Source organism: Euprymna scolopes, chromosome 25 (genome assembly GCF_053919585.1).
Source record: "Euprymna scolopes isolate OS-2025 chromosome 25, ASM5391958v1, whole genome shotgun sequence".
In the NCBI taxonomy this organism is placed as follows: domain Eukaryota; kingdom Metazoa; phylum Mollusca; class Cephalopoda; order Sepiida; family Sepiolidae; genus Euprymna; species Euprymna scolopes.
This window is the reverse complement of record NC_136506.1, coordinates 51,788,995-51,805,818: the sequence shown is the minus strand read 5'-3', so window position 1 is coordinate 51,805,818 and position 16,824 is coordinate 51,788,995. Positions and strand designations below refer to the sequence as shown.

Below are 16,824 nucleotides of genomic sequence, written 5' to 3'. Positions count from 1 at the left end.
ACAGAGGCAGGAAAATACAGTGGTGAGAAAGTTCTGTCCAAGAGACCCCCCCCCCAAAAAAAAAATTATAGCAATCAATGCGAATAACTTTAATAGAATCCAGAACCAGAGATTTCCAAATATTAACATTCATATAAAAATAGAACATTTAAACTTCAGTTCAGATATTTTTGCCGAAGGCGATATCAGAGTTTCCTTAAATAATCGTTTTACATCTTCCAATGGATTAAACAGTTCTGTTATTGTTAACAGTGAAGAAAGTCTTCTTTTCTGATTGCTCCCTGGCATTTTTGAACCATAGCAAAGGCCCACCTGCTTTTGAATAGTGGATTTTATATAATATATATCGAATCTTTCTCAAGTCAGCCAATAAAAATATTCATCTCAGGCTACATAAAAATCAATGAAAACTTTAAAAACTACAAAAAAAAAAAAAAAAAAAAACGAAAAAAGAAAAAGGTACCAAGTACTCCTTGCGGAGTAAAGGCTTGGGAGAGAGTGCTGTGAGGACTTTATCATTTACCCATAATTGACTCTGCTAAACATGATATAAACCGCGAGGTTAATAGTCCTGCGAGGGAAAATATCGCGATCTAACTCGAGACTACATACTGTCTAATTAACAGTCATAAATACCGATAAACTTTCTTTGTATTTAATTTCTTCGTACAATATATTCCTGCTAACTAAATCCGTTGTTCGCACCTTTCTTCATGACTTTTCCTAGAGCGACAGCCCTTATAACAAAATCCATAACACTTATGAAACTGTTGAGAGTTGAAATAAGTATGAATTAAAAATATAAGTTGAACTCGTTACTTATAAAGAGTTCAATGTTTTTTTTAACATATGTGAAATATTAACATTTTAAAATTGTTAAACTATTTTTATAGTTAACTATATTTTATGTTTTTTTCACCCCATTATAATAAAAATATATAAAAATATATAAAAATACATAAACTTATTTATCAATTGAATTTTTTTAATCGCATATCTTTTCAAATAACTGTGTTTTTTTTTAGTTAATATGATATATATATATTGTCAAACTGTTTAGATATTAAAAAATATATTTATTTACAGAAACATGAAAAAATAACAATGAATATGTTACATTTTCTGTGAAAATGACGATTAGAATGACGATTATAAGTTTTCGACTGTCCTGACTAGAATGACGATTATAAGTTTTCGACTGTCCTGAATCTCATTCAAATTTTGCGGAAACAAATACTTGTAGAAATATAAAGACCTGCATTATGCACTGTAATTCACTGACTGCCAAGTTTGCATGTACTGGCGATTAACAAATCTTATCCCCTACCGACACTATCCCTCCATTTATTTTAGCATTTGCGGGTTGGTATGGTGACAACGATTATCGCGATTAAATTTGGGGGAACTATTCTTCCACCGCTCCCAAAAAGGAGTTGTCTACTCCGAAAGCAATTCTTTACATGGGGATCTTCTGGGTGTCTAAGATGGAGAGGTTGTTGGTGTCTATTCCTTAAGCCGTTCTTAACATGGGGAGTTTGGGATGTCTATTCCAAACGCCGTTCTTAACATAACAATACCCAAACAAGTGAAGTGCAAAAAGTCGTAATTGTTTTGTTTTACACGTTAAAAAAAGGACGCCATAATACTGGAATTTAATTTAATACTATTGGTGGAAGAGTTGAAAAGAAGAGGAAGACTTGAACAACAAACGGAAATAGCTATAAGTGCTACCACTGATTTCGATCACTCTAAACAGTTCATATACAGTGAAAATCACTAACTTCTAAAACTTATGTTTTTACTTCCCATTATTATTCTAATCGACCATTTCTCAAAAAGTTATTAATTCATATTAATTTACGCATTCTCTTAATTTTTTTTTTTATTCAAAGAGTATCTGTTGTTTATCGCCCTAAACCAGCACTAATCTCCAGTGAAAGTCCGAGTATTTCATTTCAGCTACGGCCGGCAGTCTCCGCAATTGTTCAGGAATGGCAGTGACCACCAAGAACAAACGTAGTTTACTTGTTTGCAAGGAAGGGGCAGGCTTCCACCAGCCAACGCCAGTTAACGGGTCCTGCTTGTATATAATAATATGCAGCACAAATAAACAGTTCTTACGTGTTCCCAATCTGCATATTTATTTTAAAAGTTGTTTTTAGTAAATTAAATATCTGTAATATATAATTTTAAATTATACTGTAATATTTTCTTATGTATACACAATAGCTTTTTCAATATGAATATTAATAATATTAGTGAAATCAGTTAAAATATAACATAACGTTTGACATTTTTCTGAAATTTTCAATTTCATGTCCTAATAATCAGGTAATTTATATAAAAAAATCTGGTTTTATAATCAATACTTCATTAGTAGAAATGTCGGTGTACCAAAAACAGATACTACACCTGGAAGCCAAACGATAAAATAATGTCATGACTAGGCATTTTAAATTATTAAAAAATAAATGATTTAATCGGAAATTTACATTATGTTTGAATGATTGTGATTAGTGTAGTATCAGTTCTATGCAATGACATCGCCCTTCCAGAAATTCCTAATCTTTTTAAAGAGTAAGAGGATCCTCTAATCTATTATATCCTTCTTTTTGAATATAAAGTAATATAGTATCTTTTCTGTTGTCATTACAGAATACTACTAGGCTTACTCCCTCCTTTGGGAGGCAATATAGCACATGTTCGTTCATCATGATACTATTATTTACCAAACCTAATTTTCCTCTTAGGAACTTGCTTTGAGACGAATAGTATAGTATTTTTTATAAAACGAATTGAAACCTCAAAGTTGATAATCAGTGAGCCATTTAATGAATTTATTGTTTATTAATTTCTACAGGTGAAATTCTCGTTATAAAATACAGCGTTTCCTTGTGTTATAGAAATAAAACTTTAAATATTATTATACAATGGATAGTATAGCGTAATTATTTGACATTCCACATGGGGACGCATTCATATGTAATATATTGATGTTGGCATTTTGTAGATGTTCAGTGTAGATGGAGACGCTCTGATATTATTGTAACTTTTTTGTTAAAACTGCAAAAGTATTTATCTAAGCTAGCAAGGACGCTCGGCGTAGCCCAGGCTTAAAGTACGCTTAAATATGATATTTTAATTCTTGCAGATTATTATAGAGTTAATATTCTATCGATTTTTTTATATTATAAAGTTGCAATTTCAATCTATATCTTTATAAAGTGAAAGTGTCTATCTGTATGTGTGTGTCTCTCTGTCTGTGTGTGTACATTTCCCTACGCAATAACTTTGTCAATTTTAAGTCTACAGACTCGAAATTTGATATACAGGGTATGGAGATTAGGAAAAATCTTTGTAATCCATTTTCGTCTAGACATTTGCCTGTTAAGTGGGCAAAATTCAACGATTTGACCTTTGAGAACTCTAGCAAACTCCTCCGCTAATTTTAGGTATAAACAATTGAAATTTTAGCTGTAGGTTCCCTGGACAGGGATCTAACTTAGTAACTTGAGTTAAGCCCAAAACAATAAATGTTAAGGGGTCATAATAGAGTTCAAAGTTTAAAAAAATTGACCTCTGCGGTCTCTACCAAATTACTCAGAAAATTTCGGGTCTAAATATTTGAAATTTTATATAAAGAGTATTCAGAGATAGAGCAAGCTTTTTAATCGATGTGGATAGAAAATTTGAACAACCAATATATAAGTGTATGTATGTATGTTTGCATGTCTGCCTAAAACTTTCGACAGAGGCGACGGATTTTCACAAGATCATTGTCGTTTTTAAGCTAGACCCTTCAGACGACGAATACCGAAAAAATGGCTAAAAACATTATTTTCTTAATCCTGAACTGGGCACTTATCTACACGAGCGGTCGTTTTTTTCGCCGATATTTTCGAAAGTCACCCCCTCTTTCCGATTACTTCCGGTTTTACGGTGGTCGTAACAGCAAAGACGTCACGTTTTTCCCCGCTCTTTTCCTCCCGGGTTCGAGCATGCCTTCCTACTACCACTTTTTTTTCTTTGCTCGACTTACACCTCCAAACACCCGGGCAACGCCGGGCTGAAATGCTATATATATATATATATATATATATATATATATATATATATATATATATATATATATATATATATATATAAGAGGTGGGTGTTGTTTGCTTGAAGCATTGTATAGTATGTAGTTAAATAGAATGTACCGCCTTCTACAATTCTATTTTAATATATATATATATATATATATATATATATATATATATATATATATATATATATATATATATATCCATATGACTTTGCTGTATCAGGTTGAATTGAAACCGAAACCAAAACTTATGAAAAAACTATATGAATATATCACTTGTATGTATATATAACTATTTATATTTTTTTATATAGATTTATAAAACAATTAGATTACTGGAGTGCCATCAGCTATAATAGAAATCAAAACTAAAACTTAATAATTCTTGATAAAATTATTTATATAAAAAAAGATGATTTTAATGCCATCAGCTATAATCGAAAACAAAACCAAAACTTAAGAATTCTTGGTCAAATTATTTATTACAAGAAATGGAAGTCCACAACAATTAAACGACAGTCACTTGAATCTAAGCATGACACACAAAATACCCCAACTTAACCTCTAAATCCGAACCCCAAGATCGCCATGGGCATAGAATATGTGCCTACATCAAAGGCGACTTCCCATGTGGTAGGAACATCTCTGGAGAAGATTCTAATTTACCTTACATATTCTTCCGGGTTGTACTTGCTTATAATACTGCGTTTATATTTACACTCTATCGTCCCCACAACAGTGGAATTACTATCTTTAATAGCATAACTGAAAAATTGACCATGTCCTGCCAGATTACCCTTCAGCTAATATCTACGTCTGTGGGGACTTCAATGTTCACAACGTGGAATGGTTAACCCACTCAAACAAGACCGATGACGAGGGGAGGTTCTGCCACGATTTCTCCATTGCTTATGACCTCACTCAGATTGTCCAAGAACCCACCCGGGTTCCCGACACAAACAGCCAGTATGCAAGTCTCCTAGACCTCTTTCTCGCAACTTGCCCTGAGCTGTGCTCATCTTCCGTTCAGTCTCTACTGGGATCTTTCGACCACTCTGTTGTATCAGTTAAGATAAAAACAAAATGTAATAGGTCCTCGGACATACTTCTTCATCGTACAGTGTATCAATACTCTATGGCTGACTGGGATAGCTTCCGTACATTTATATCAGACCTACTTCTACGTGCCATGTTTTAAATGAACGTGTCCTCTATAGTATCAGACCTGACTAAATGGTTAACTGTAGGTATAGACAGTTTCTTACCATCGAAAAAGTTCCAGCAAAAACCTAACAGCCAGCCGTGGTTCTCCCCAAAATGTGATGCTGCCATATCGCACAGAAATCGCTTTTTCCATTGCTTCCAACGTAATAGATGGATCGAAACTAAAGCCGCTTTCAAGACTGCCAGCAACCACTGTAAAAAAGTAATAAAGAAGGCAAGAGAGTTATATGCTCAGTCCGTCAAGTTCAAGGTATCTGAGCAGCGGCTTGCCTCCCATCAGTTCTGGCAAATAGCAAACAGAATCCTCAACAGAAGTGTGAGCTCTATCCCAACTATCATCAATGGACCTGAGTTAATCTCGTCAGCATCAGACAAAACCAATCTCTTTGTCAAGAACTTTGCAGCTAATTCTACCCTTTACGACCAAGGCCGCCAGCCCCCCAGTATTCCCTTGTATATAAGAAAACATGCTATGTGACATACAAATATCTGTACGTAATATTGCCAAGCTAATCAAAAACCTTGATTCCAGTAAAGCAACTGGCCCTGACGGCATTCTAGTTATAGTGCTCAAAAGGTTTCAACCGGAACTAGCGCCCATACTTACAAGTACTTAAGGAGAAATGCTTCCCAAAACCTTAGAAAATCTCATCAGTATGTCCTGTATTTAAGAACTCAGCCGAATGCTCATCTCTCTCCCAGTACAGACCAATAAGCCTCCTATACATCATGAGTAAGCTGCTGGAATTTGTGCTAAATAAGGAAGTAGTCAACCATCTCAGCAAAAATAACCTTCTTAGTGACGTGCAATATGGTTTCCGTTCTGCTAGATCTACAGCAGACGTGCTTACAGTTATATCTCATAGGATTGACGAATCCCTCGACGGAGGTTTCCTCTCTAGGGTGATTGCTCTTGACATATCAAAGGCCTTTGATAAGTATGGCATAAAGGTCTACTTCACAAGATCTTCAGTCATGGTATAGCTGGAAATGTCTTCTCAATTATTAAATCCTCTCTGATAGGTTCTTAAGAGTAGGGGTTGATGGGCAGAAATCAGAGGCTTTCAGTTCCTAAGAGGTCCATCCTGGGTCCAACTCTCTTCCTGATCTACATCAATGATCTTCAGACTACATCCTTAGATCATTCGTAGACATTTCTGCTGCCGACACTATAATCTATGGTAGCACATCTAAGACCGTAAACGATCAAGTTCTCTCTGGCTATCTCTCCTCTGATCTTGAGCCCGTGGTAAAATGGGGGAAAAGTGGCTGGTTACTTTTAATGCGTCTAAAACCAAGCTTCTATCTTTACAGCATCAACGCTCTATTGCCCAGCTGGCATCAATCGAAATGAATGGCTCTCGTCTTGGGGAGGCTTCATGTTTTGACAAGCTTCTGGGCTTGACCTTTACTCCCGACCTGAAATGGAACACGTATATCAAATCCATTGCCAAAGTCGACGGAAAAATGACGGGATCCTTCTACCGCTCCAGTAGATATCTCACTTCTGATGCAATTCTCTACCTATATAAAAGCCAGGTTCGTCCAACGATGGAGTACTGTTGCCACATCTGGGCAGGTGCTGCTAGAAGGAGCTTATCCTGCCTTGACAGAGTTCAAAATAGACTTCATAGCTTAGTGGGGGATGCCTTTACTCTTCCCTGCAACACCTTTCCCACAGAAGAGACGTAGCGAGCCTGTCCCTGCTTTATCACTATTTTCATAGCAGATGTTCATCTGAACTTCAATCTATGCCCCCCCCCCTCGCCAGATTTTCATGAAAAACACTCGTCTAGCCAGAATCACTGTCAACAATTTCCCACATTCTTTATCTGTGCCTACACCAAAACGTGGATTCCATGAACAGGGCTTCTTTCTTAGAACTGCTCGCCCGTGGAACTAACTCTATTCCGTTTGCCTGCTTTCCGGCTGACTACAATCTGATTGTCTTCAAGTCCAACGTGAACAAGTTCTTATTGAACTGTCCCCCTACAAACTTCCCACTAATGTTTACCACGCTAAAATCACAATGACTAATGTATACCCATTAACCCTTATCCTGAAGCGGCCTCTGGGCCTTGATAAGTGGTTACCTTCATGCAAAATAAAAAAATAATAAAAGATAAAAAAATAAAACACAGGCTATCCTATTATTAGGTTGCTGCAAAAATAATGTCGTTTTTTAATGTTCAACTTCATGTCAAAAACGATATTATTTTTGCATCAACCTACTAATATATAAATGTTATTACACGCACCAAATATATATTAATAGAAGAAATTGAATTCTTCTTATGAGTAAAAAAAAATATTTAAAAAAATTTTGTCAAACAGATTTTACTTACCCCAGCCACTGATTATATACCACTTAGTCCGAGGGTTGTCGGCAAACACAGAAACGTAGATCAATGTGTGAAGATAAAGACCTTCAATAAAAACCCACATGTAATTTGCTCCAACAGTGTAATTGAATGCTGTGAAGACCAGTTTACATGCCCAGTGCTGAAAAATAAAATTAATGCGTTATGCACATACATACATACATATATTATTATTATTATGATTGCAACGTCTTGTCAGACGAGTGCCACTCCCTCAGACATTTAAAATCCATGAGCCCAAATGCCTGAGGGAGTATCTATACAAAGATGATGTTACAGTCTCAGCTTTGTACGACAGCTAAGTCTCTCTCTCGGTTCAAAATGTTGAGATCCAGCAACAAGCAAGAGCAAGATATCCAGCAACAAATTAAACTGGTCTCCCGCTTTGTTTTTTAAATCAGAGATTTGCTTCTCCTAGAAAGGTTGCCTTCACCACGGCTTATGGGAGCCCTCTCCACCCCAATACCCATATACACACACACAAATATACACTGTGCTAGTTGGCCGTTGACCCAGAAAAAGAGTTCATTCGCCCTTTGGAAGGTCTTGTTTTTAATCCTTCAGGGAGACTAGCCACCCTCCTCACCAAACAAGTCTGGTGGGGGAACCAGTTTAGTCGCCGGTGACCCGACCATGAGGCAGGTAGTACAGGGTTACATGGTACCAGTAGCATACATGCATACATACATACATACATATATGGGTATGTATGTAATTTAAGTTATTGCACACACATAGTATGTAATTATATAATGAACTCTCCCGTCGTGTTCGACGCATTAGGGCCAAAAATTCGCTCTGTTTCACTCTGCCTTCAATGTTTGTGCCGCATGTGTGACACGAGGCCAGCTCTGCTCCCACAAACCAAGCCGCACGACTCACAGGATACAGGCTGGGAAGGTGATGTTCCTACTCCTGCTCTACGAAGATTTGTTTGATTCGATAGCCGTGTGTCAATGTATGTGTCAATGCCCGCAAAACATTTTTCCCTCCACAATTTTCTATCCCAGCATCTTCTTCAAAGGTTTTTGGGTTCAGGCCTGCGTGCTTAAGATTGTCTTTCAGCTTATCCCCGTACCTTAGAAATGGACGACCCACATTTCGATTACCCTCTTTCAGTTGACTGTATGCTAGTTGCTTAGGAAGACGGTTTTCATCCATGCGAACAAGGTGACCAGCCCACCGAAGCTCAAACTTCATCAGGAAGGCCTTAATACTTAAAATGTCTCACCTAGCAAACAATCCCGAGTTAGAGGCCTTGTCTTTCCATGTTAATCCACATATACTGCGAAGGCAACGCTTATGGAATGTATCCAGTTGCTCAATCTGCCTACGGTATGGGTTCCAGGCTTCCGATCCACACAGGAGTATCGAAACAATTACTGCACGGTAAACTGAGATTTTGGTCTTTAGAGTCAAACCTCTTTCATCCCATACTCTTGACCGCAGTTTGCCGAAGGCATCAGTCGCCTTTGAAATTCTGTTCAATATCTCATCATCAAGTGATGCTGACGAATTCACCTAACTTCCGAGATATGCAAAGGATTTAACATACTTTAGAGGCTGTCTATTCACTAAGGTTTTCTGAGGCGGTTCCACATATTCTGGTCTCGGAATATTCACACCACCTTGCTGCAACGGGGTGGGCTTTGGTTGGTAGATAACTTCTGTCGTTTTAATACTAATCGTCAAACCAAATGCTTTTGCGGCATTGGAAAACTTGTTTACTAATTCTTGTGCTTCTTCAAATGAAGTGGCCACGAGTGCAGCATCGTCTGCAAAAAGAAAATCACGAACCATTTTGCTTCTTGTTAGTGTTTTAGCTTTGAATCTTTGATGATTTAAAAGACCCCCGGTAGTTCTAAACTCAAAATGGACACCTTGCGTGTAATCTTTAAAAGCATGCTCGAGCATGATTGAAAAGAAGATGGCAAAGAGCACAGCTGCCATAACACAACCCTGTTTCGTACCGGTTTTTACCTTGAATGACTTTCCATCTGCTCTTACACGTGCCTCCATATTCTCGTGAAAGGATATTATTACATTTAACATTTTTTCAGGGATTCCAACTTTATTCAAAACCTTCCAAAGTGCGACTCATACATTTATCTTTGTAACTGTATAAACTTTCAATTTTCTCAGAAAAGAGATTTTACAATCATCTTTTACGATCGTGCTCGAAACACTTAATTCCTAAAACGTACGTAGCAATTGAGTATGTAAAGTTGATACCTTACTTTTTAAACATGAATATATTTAATATGATGAATTTACGCTTTTCGTATGTATTAACTTAACACCTTCTGGACTTATTACTACTTCATATTCGATATTCGCTTGCATTAAAAAACTACTATGCAAGCACATGCGACTGTTGACTACGCATTTGATTGTCCATTGACTCACAAACGATTTATCTAAATTTATATACTCTTATTATTATCAAGTTATCTCAATCAACACATTTGCGATGCCTAAAATATTTTCCCCGAAAATGATATAATTCAATGCATAAACGTTCGTATAACGAAAATTATAATGGACTCTTCGCTCGATAAAACCATTACTTTTGATAATTGCATCTATGTTGTGTAGCGTGTTCCTGATGCAGGTACGTAGTTTTTAGAATGAGATTGCTTACTACAAAGTTTAACATCTAAGTTACATACGATTACTACTCGACTAGCAATAACTATTATAAATGAAGATAATGAGCAAGATAAAGTTTTTAGAATAACAACAGCAACAAAATAATTTAATTGTTTACTTTGTATAAATTAAATAGATTCAACTTTTGCAGCTAATTTTAAAACATACTTCCAGCCAGTTTAAAATGTAATTTTACGATTACGCCCGATATCCTTAAAAATAATAGTTTTTGCAAGACAAGTATACAATTATAAATACTCCCCGCCAATGTCGGATCCGGACATATAATATAAATATTTATATGTTAGTCATATATAATATACATATTTATATGTTAGTTATATATAATATACATGTTTATATGTTAGTTATACATATTTATATGCTAGTTATGTATAATATATATTTATATGTTATTTATATATAATATACATATGTATATATTACTTACACATAGTTACATGTTAGTTATATATAATATATATATTTATGTTATTCATATATAATATACATATTTATATGTTAGTTATATATAATATGCATAATTATATGTTAGTTATTTATAATATAAGTGTTTATATGTTAGTTATGTATAATATACATGTTTATATGTTAGTTATGTATAATATACATATTTATATGTTAGTTATATATAATATATATATATATTTATATGTTAGTTATATATAATATAATATTTATATGTTAGTTATACATGTTTATATGTTAGTCATATATAATATATATATTTATATGTTATTTATATATAATATATAGATCAATATTTTAGTTATATATAATATACATGTTTATATGTTAGTTAGATGTAATATAAATATTTATATGTTAGTTATATATAACATACATATTTATGTTAGTTATATATATTATACATATTTATATGTTACTCATATATAATATACATATTTATATGCTAGTCATATATAATATACATATTTTTGTGTTAGTTATATATATATACACACATATTTATATGTTAGTTATGTATAATATAAATATTTATATATTAGTTATATATAATATAAATATTTAGATATTAGTTATATATAATATAAATATTTAGATATTAGTTATATATAATATAAATATTTAGATATTAGTTATATATAATATAAATATTTAGATATTAGTTATATATAATATAAATATTTAGATATTAGTGATATATAATATAAATATTTAGATATTAGTTATATATAATATAAATATTTTGATATTAGTTACATATAATATACATATTTATATGTTAGTTATATATATTACACACAGGATGATGATTCATCGGAGTCGAAATTCTGAACCAATTAAATTAAAATTTCCTTAATTTCTTCTTTTATCTTCATAGGAAATAAGAAGTTGATAACAACGCATGTTTTATTAGCAATTTGTTATAGAAGTAAAGTTTATGAAAACCGATTTACATATTTGCTGGAGATAGTAATGGAAAGAAAACTATTAAAAATATCCTCTCAATTGTGAAATTAGAGCGTTTAAAAATGGCAAAGAAAATTTGTATCATTTTGTATTAAAATGAGGTTTGAAGATAATAATATAAGAAATGATGAAGTGATGATCCTCTCGATGTGATAAACTTTTGCTTTATGTATTTTTAAATGACTTAAGTTAGATTTTCATTAGATTCAAGTATTAGAATCATTACTAGAATAATATAAAACAACTTGGATTGTCTTCAAAATATGATGCTAATTTATTTCTAGAGACATTTGACTGTCTAGTTTAGCGCCAAACCTTGAGATTCAAAATATTAAAAAAATGTTCTCTTTAATAGCGTGAATTTTTGGATCATATGATTTTTGATCGTGACTTGAACGTTACATTCCTTTGTTATTAAATTACTTTAATTTTTTAGGTCGATACTATTATATTACATTTGTTATTTGTAAAAAAACAGTGTAAAGTGACCCTATCAAAACCAAGGCAAATAAGATAAAACCTATCGGTATATTCACAGTAGGTTCACACGTAATCATATTTTCGGCAATTCCTTATTCTCTCTTAAACTACGAGACATAATGTTATCCATCAACATTTGTGTTTTACCGATAGACACATAATTTAGTCAGTACTGATTTGAAGGTTTTATTTCTTAGTTGTTATACTCATTATCATTGAAACACGTAATCATGTTTAAATATATGGTCAAATGTTTGTTTTACTCGTTTAGAACTGCTTTAAAGCTTCACTGCTCACTCATTTTGCGACCAAATTTCAAACAATTTTTACCGTTCATAAGTCACCTTCTCAGCTATATTTTAATAAACAAAAATTTTCAATTTTTGTTTATTAAAAAGTTATAATAAAATTACTGGTGTTCAAAAGTCTTCAGAATAAGTAAAGAACGCGAGAGGCGGTTTCTTCTGATTGGCTGTTTATTACCATAGCGACCTTTTTCAACATTAACGTTTTAAAGACAATTTCTTCTGATTGACTGTTTGCTACTTTTTCGTCGTCGACACCTTCATAAATCATAGCGAGGATGTCGCTCGCATGCCATCTTATTTGGGTTATATATAGAGTAAACAATAGTAATGCTCTTTGTCATGCTAGGGCTGATAATGTTTCGCTTAAGAGGTCGCCCGTTAATTCGGTTTCTCTCTTTGTTGTTCCTTCTTTCTGTTGATTTAATTGAATACGTTTTTATGTGATTTTTAGTTGGTTGGTAATAATTTTTTTATGGATTTTTGACAATACGTCTGATATTAAACACACACAAAAAAGAAAATATTATTTCAAAGCAAAACCTGCAACAATCATGGATTACATAGAAAAGCATGAAAAGTATGGTTAAGATCAAACTTAGAAAGTAAAAGGATTAATTGTTAAAACTGGAATTTGATGTTATAAATTGAATTTAAAAAAAAAATTCTTAATGTTGCAATATTTTAAGTTTTTTACTAGAATATCTTGGCCTTTTCTTTTCCAGTTTTTAACAATTAATCCTTTTACTTTCTATGTTTCATCTTTACTTTTCATACTCGCATTTGATTTAACATGTAGGAAGTGTAAATTCAATTCTTTAAAACTTATACGAGAAAGTGGAACAATAATAAAACGTCACAATGAAAATATATTAAACATTAATTTTCAGACTAAAATAACTACTTTGATAAAATATATAACAAAAAATAAATAGATAATTTCATATTGATTATATTATTGCTTAATCATATACATGTTGTGACATTTTATTAGATAATACAATTTAACTCTTTAATTTACCATCGTATTTCCAATTTAAAAAATTAACTATTAGTTTTATAAACATCTTATCACAGTTCCTGAATTTTGCGATGAGGATTGATAATTCGTATAATTTGGATTATGTTCACATCTTGAGTGGTATTTTCACAATGTTTCGGACGATGTAACCTCCCATCTACTTCAGGAATATCTTGTTTATATGTTAGTTATGTATAATATACATATTTATATGTTAGTTATATATAATATATATATATTTAGGAATGTTTCTGTCGAATGTTATGTTATATATAATATATATATATCTAGGAATGTTTCTGTCGAACACTGGAATCTGCACGGAATCCTTTTATTTACTTCACGGGGTTAGCATGTCCTCGTTCGGTCGGCTCCCAAGTAATTCGCAATTGTATGGATTCCATACTTAAATATGAAAGCTCTAATAAAGGAGGTAACCTTGAGACACAAAAGGGTGAACTAAAGTAGAAAGTGAGACAAGCACTTGAAAATTTAAAGCCTTTTTTCATTCATAAAAATCATCTGAAAGCGACGTGCCAATGGTAGGTCATCTAGCCATGGTGACAAATGTTTATCCAAAAAGGCCGAATACGCATTGCTGGTAAGTTTCACACCATCTGGAACTCAGAATGGTCCAACTAACTTATCCCTAATGATTCATGCCTAAAACATGATGCCTCCTTCCCTTCCTCGTTGGCGATGAACTCTGTAAGAGGTCGGAGTTCCGTTTGAGTTCCAAACTTTGGCCTATCCATCCGATCCGTCAAGATTAGCACGGTCTGATCTGTAAATAGGACACGTTGGAAACCTATTTTCATGTAAGTCTGTGTCCAAGCCATTCGTTTTTCTCTATGTTGTTTGCTCAATGTAGACCTTGGAATAGTTTTGACGTTCCTTGCCATCTCATTAAACACATTACATCGGACCTGCCTGGATCTTGGATGGATTCCAGCTCTTGTGTTGTTTGGGTTTCAGTTGACTTCCCCATGAATTTTCCAAATATCACAACTTGAAAGGTTTCTCCTGATGCCTTTATCCTTTCTGGAGTTAGTGTTGTTTTTTTTTCACAAATGAAGCCAAAGTTCTTGGATTCCTTTCCAGCTTCTTAGCTAAATCTTTGATGAAAAATTCTTTCTGCGAGTCTAACAAACAATCCTTTCCTTTTCGATAACCATTAATCGCCCCCTTTTTACCATTTTAAAAGACATGCAATAAAGCGATAGACAGCATAAATTACTTGATAATATATAAAATGTGATAACTTCGTGAATGTGTGTGTGTGTTTGTATAATTGTATCGGTGTAGTTTCCTAGAAGTAAATCCACTGAACTCCTGTTTTTATCAAAAAGTACTCAATTACAAGCAGAGTGTAATTATAGTATATTTATTTATACAAACATGACTGGATCTGTGCATGCATGTTTCTGCTGCAAATCCTTAAGAGGAGCAGCGTCTTGTAATAAGTCTAGGTATGATATTGCAGCCGAATCATGTATGCACATAGGTAGCCAATAACATGTGTAAAATATACTTTATATATATATATATATATATATATATATATATAAAATCATCAATCAATAAAAACTAAACTAATATAGCAACTAATATATAGAAAAATAAAACATCTAAACAACCAGGTTAAAAATGGCAACTTGTTAATACACAAGAAAGATGACTTAATCTCTCAAAAAATAGACAAAGAAAAGTAAACTATGACAACCGTAAATTTTTCTTGTAAAAACCCAGTTATGTGCTGCTGTAAACAAAGACGGAGTTAACAAATAATCTGATTTGTTGGTCAACAATTTTAATACGTGTATGCATAACTTGCATTAGCCTGATGAATCTTTATGATGATAAAACGTGGAGAATTCTTTGTAGATTAATTGCGAATATATATATATATATATATATGTGTGTGTGTGTGTGTGTGTGTAATGGTTGTATAAATTGTAGATTAATTGCGAATGTATATATATATATATATGTGTGTGTGTGTGTGTAATGGTTGTATAGATTGGTTTCCTACAGATAAATCCACTGATACCCGTGTGATTATTAAAGAGTGCTCAATGGAGGTCAGTTTATACATAGTCTGTTTGTTTTACAATGTGCATACATGTTTGAGTGGAATCTTAATTAAAAGAAACCACCTCATCAGACCAAAAAAGGAGCGGCATTGCAAAAAGAGTCAAGATTGCATTTGTTTATTTATATCCAGGTGTGGTTTTAGCTTTGGAAAAAAAAGTTGGTGTATACTTTGTGAATGTGAGCAGTAGGGGTTTTGGGGGGAGGTATGGTTAAGGAAGGAAGTAGAGGTGGGGTTTGAAGAAAGAAGGGGGACTCGATCTTATATGGTCAAGCTGTAGCAGCGAGAGTATTGGTATCATTTTAATTCGGCGGTTGCTTATTGGCCTAAGTTGTTGCTTTGATCTGAATTAATATTATACCGTCATCGCTGTTAACTTACTTATCTTTGTTTTTATAGTTGTTTTTTCTTTTCTGGCGGCGACTACATTATCTATCTATTTTATTGTCAAGTTACATATGTTTATTTTATTCCTTGCTTTATACAAGTCTATTTTTATGATTAAAATAAAGGTGACATACTGGGGGTTATATTTTCCACTCTACCGTATTTCTGATGTAATTACAACGGCAAATGTTTTCAAATCTATATGGAAATTTAATTTCAATTGTTGTCATTCTTTCATTTGGGGTGTTTATCTTTTCCTTAATACTAGAATATAAATATATTTTATAGGTATATATGCTTTGTTATAGAGATAGGTTTCCCAGGCCATATACATGCAAACGGGTACAGAACAGCATATATTTGTCTATATTGGTGGAGCATTCATTCTCAAAGCCATTTAGTTCGAGTACTTAGTTATCGTTGGGGATCAATTATGTAGTTGGTTTCCTAATGCAACGTTGCTTTACGACAATACTTCCCATAGATATATATCAACATTCCAATTACAAGCGTGCTAGGCCCTTAGATCATTTAAGTTAATCGTTTTTGGGCGTTAAATTTTTAAGTATGCAAAGTGCACTCACCTTTATCGATTTGGTGGCACATTGTGTTTCTGCTTAGTATTAAAGTATGCGCTTGAGATGGTGTTGGGAGGTTAGTTCCTTTCTTTAATTTAGCCAAGTTGTCTATTCTTCGAAGCTTTCCGGTCGATGTAGTTATTAATTAGAGGCGTGTCGGTTTTT

At 33.4% G+C, this 16,824-nt stretch overlaps 1 protein-coding gene across 1 annotated transcript in view; it reads right to left on the bottom strand.

The window, feature by feature from the left end:
• The window catches only part of LOC145247348 (vasoactive intestinal polypeptide receptor-like), a 489,053-nt gene that overhangs the window by 117,440 nt on the left and 354,789 nt on the right, over positions 1-16,824 (bottom strand). The window contains exon 7 of the mRNA XM_080109023.1: positions 7,657-7,813. Coding sequence (XP_079965149.1) covers positions 7,657-7,813 — 157 coding nt within the window. The remainder of the gene's footprint in view (positions 1-7,656; positions 7,814-16,824) is intronic.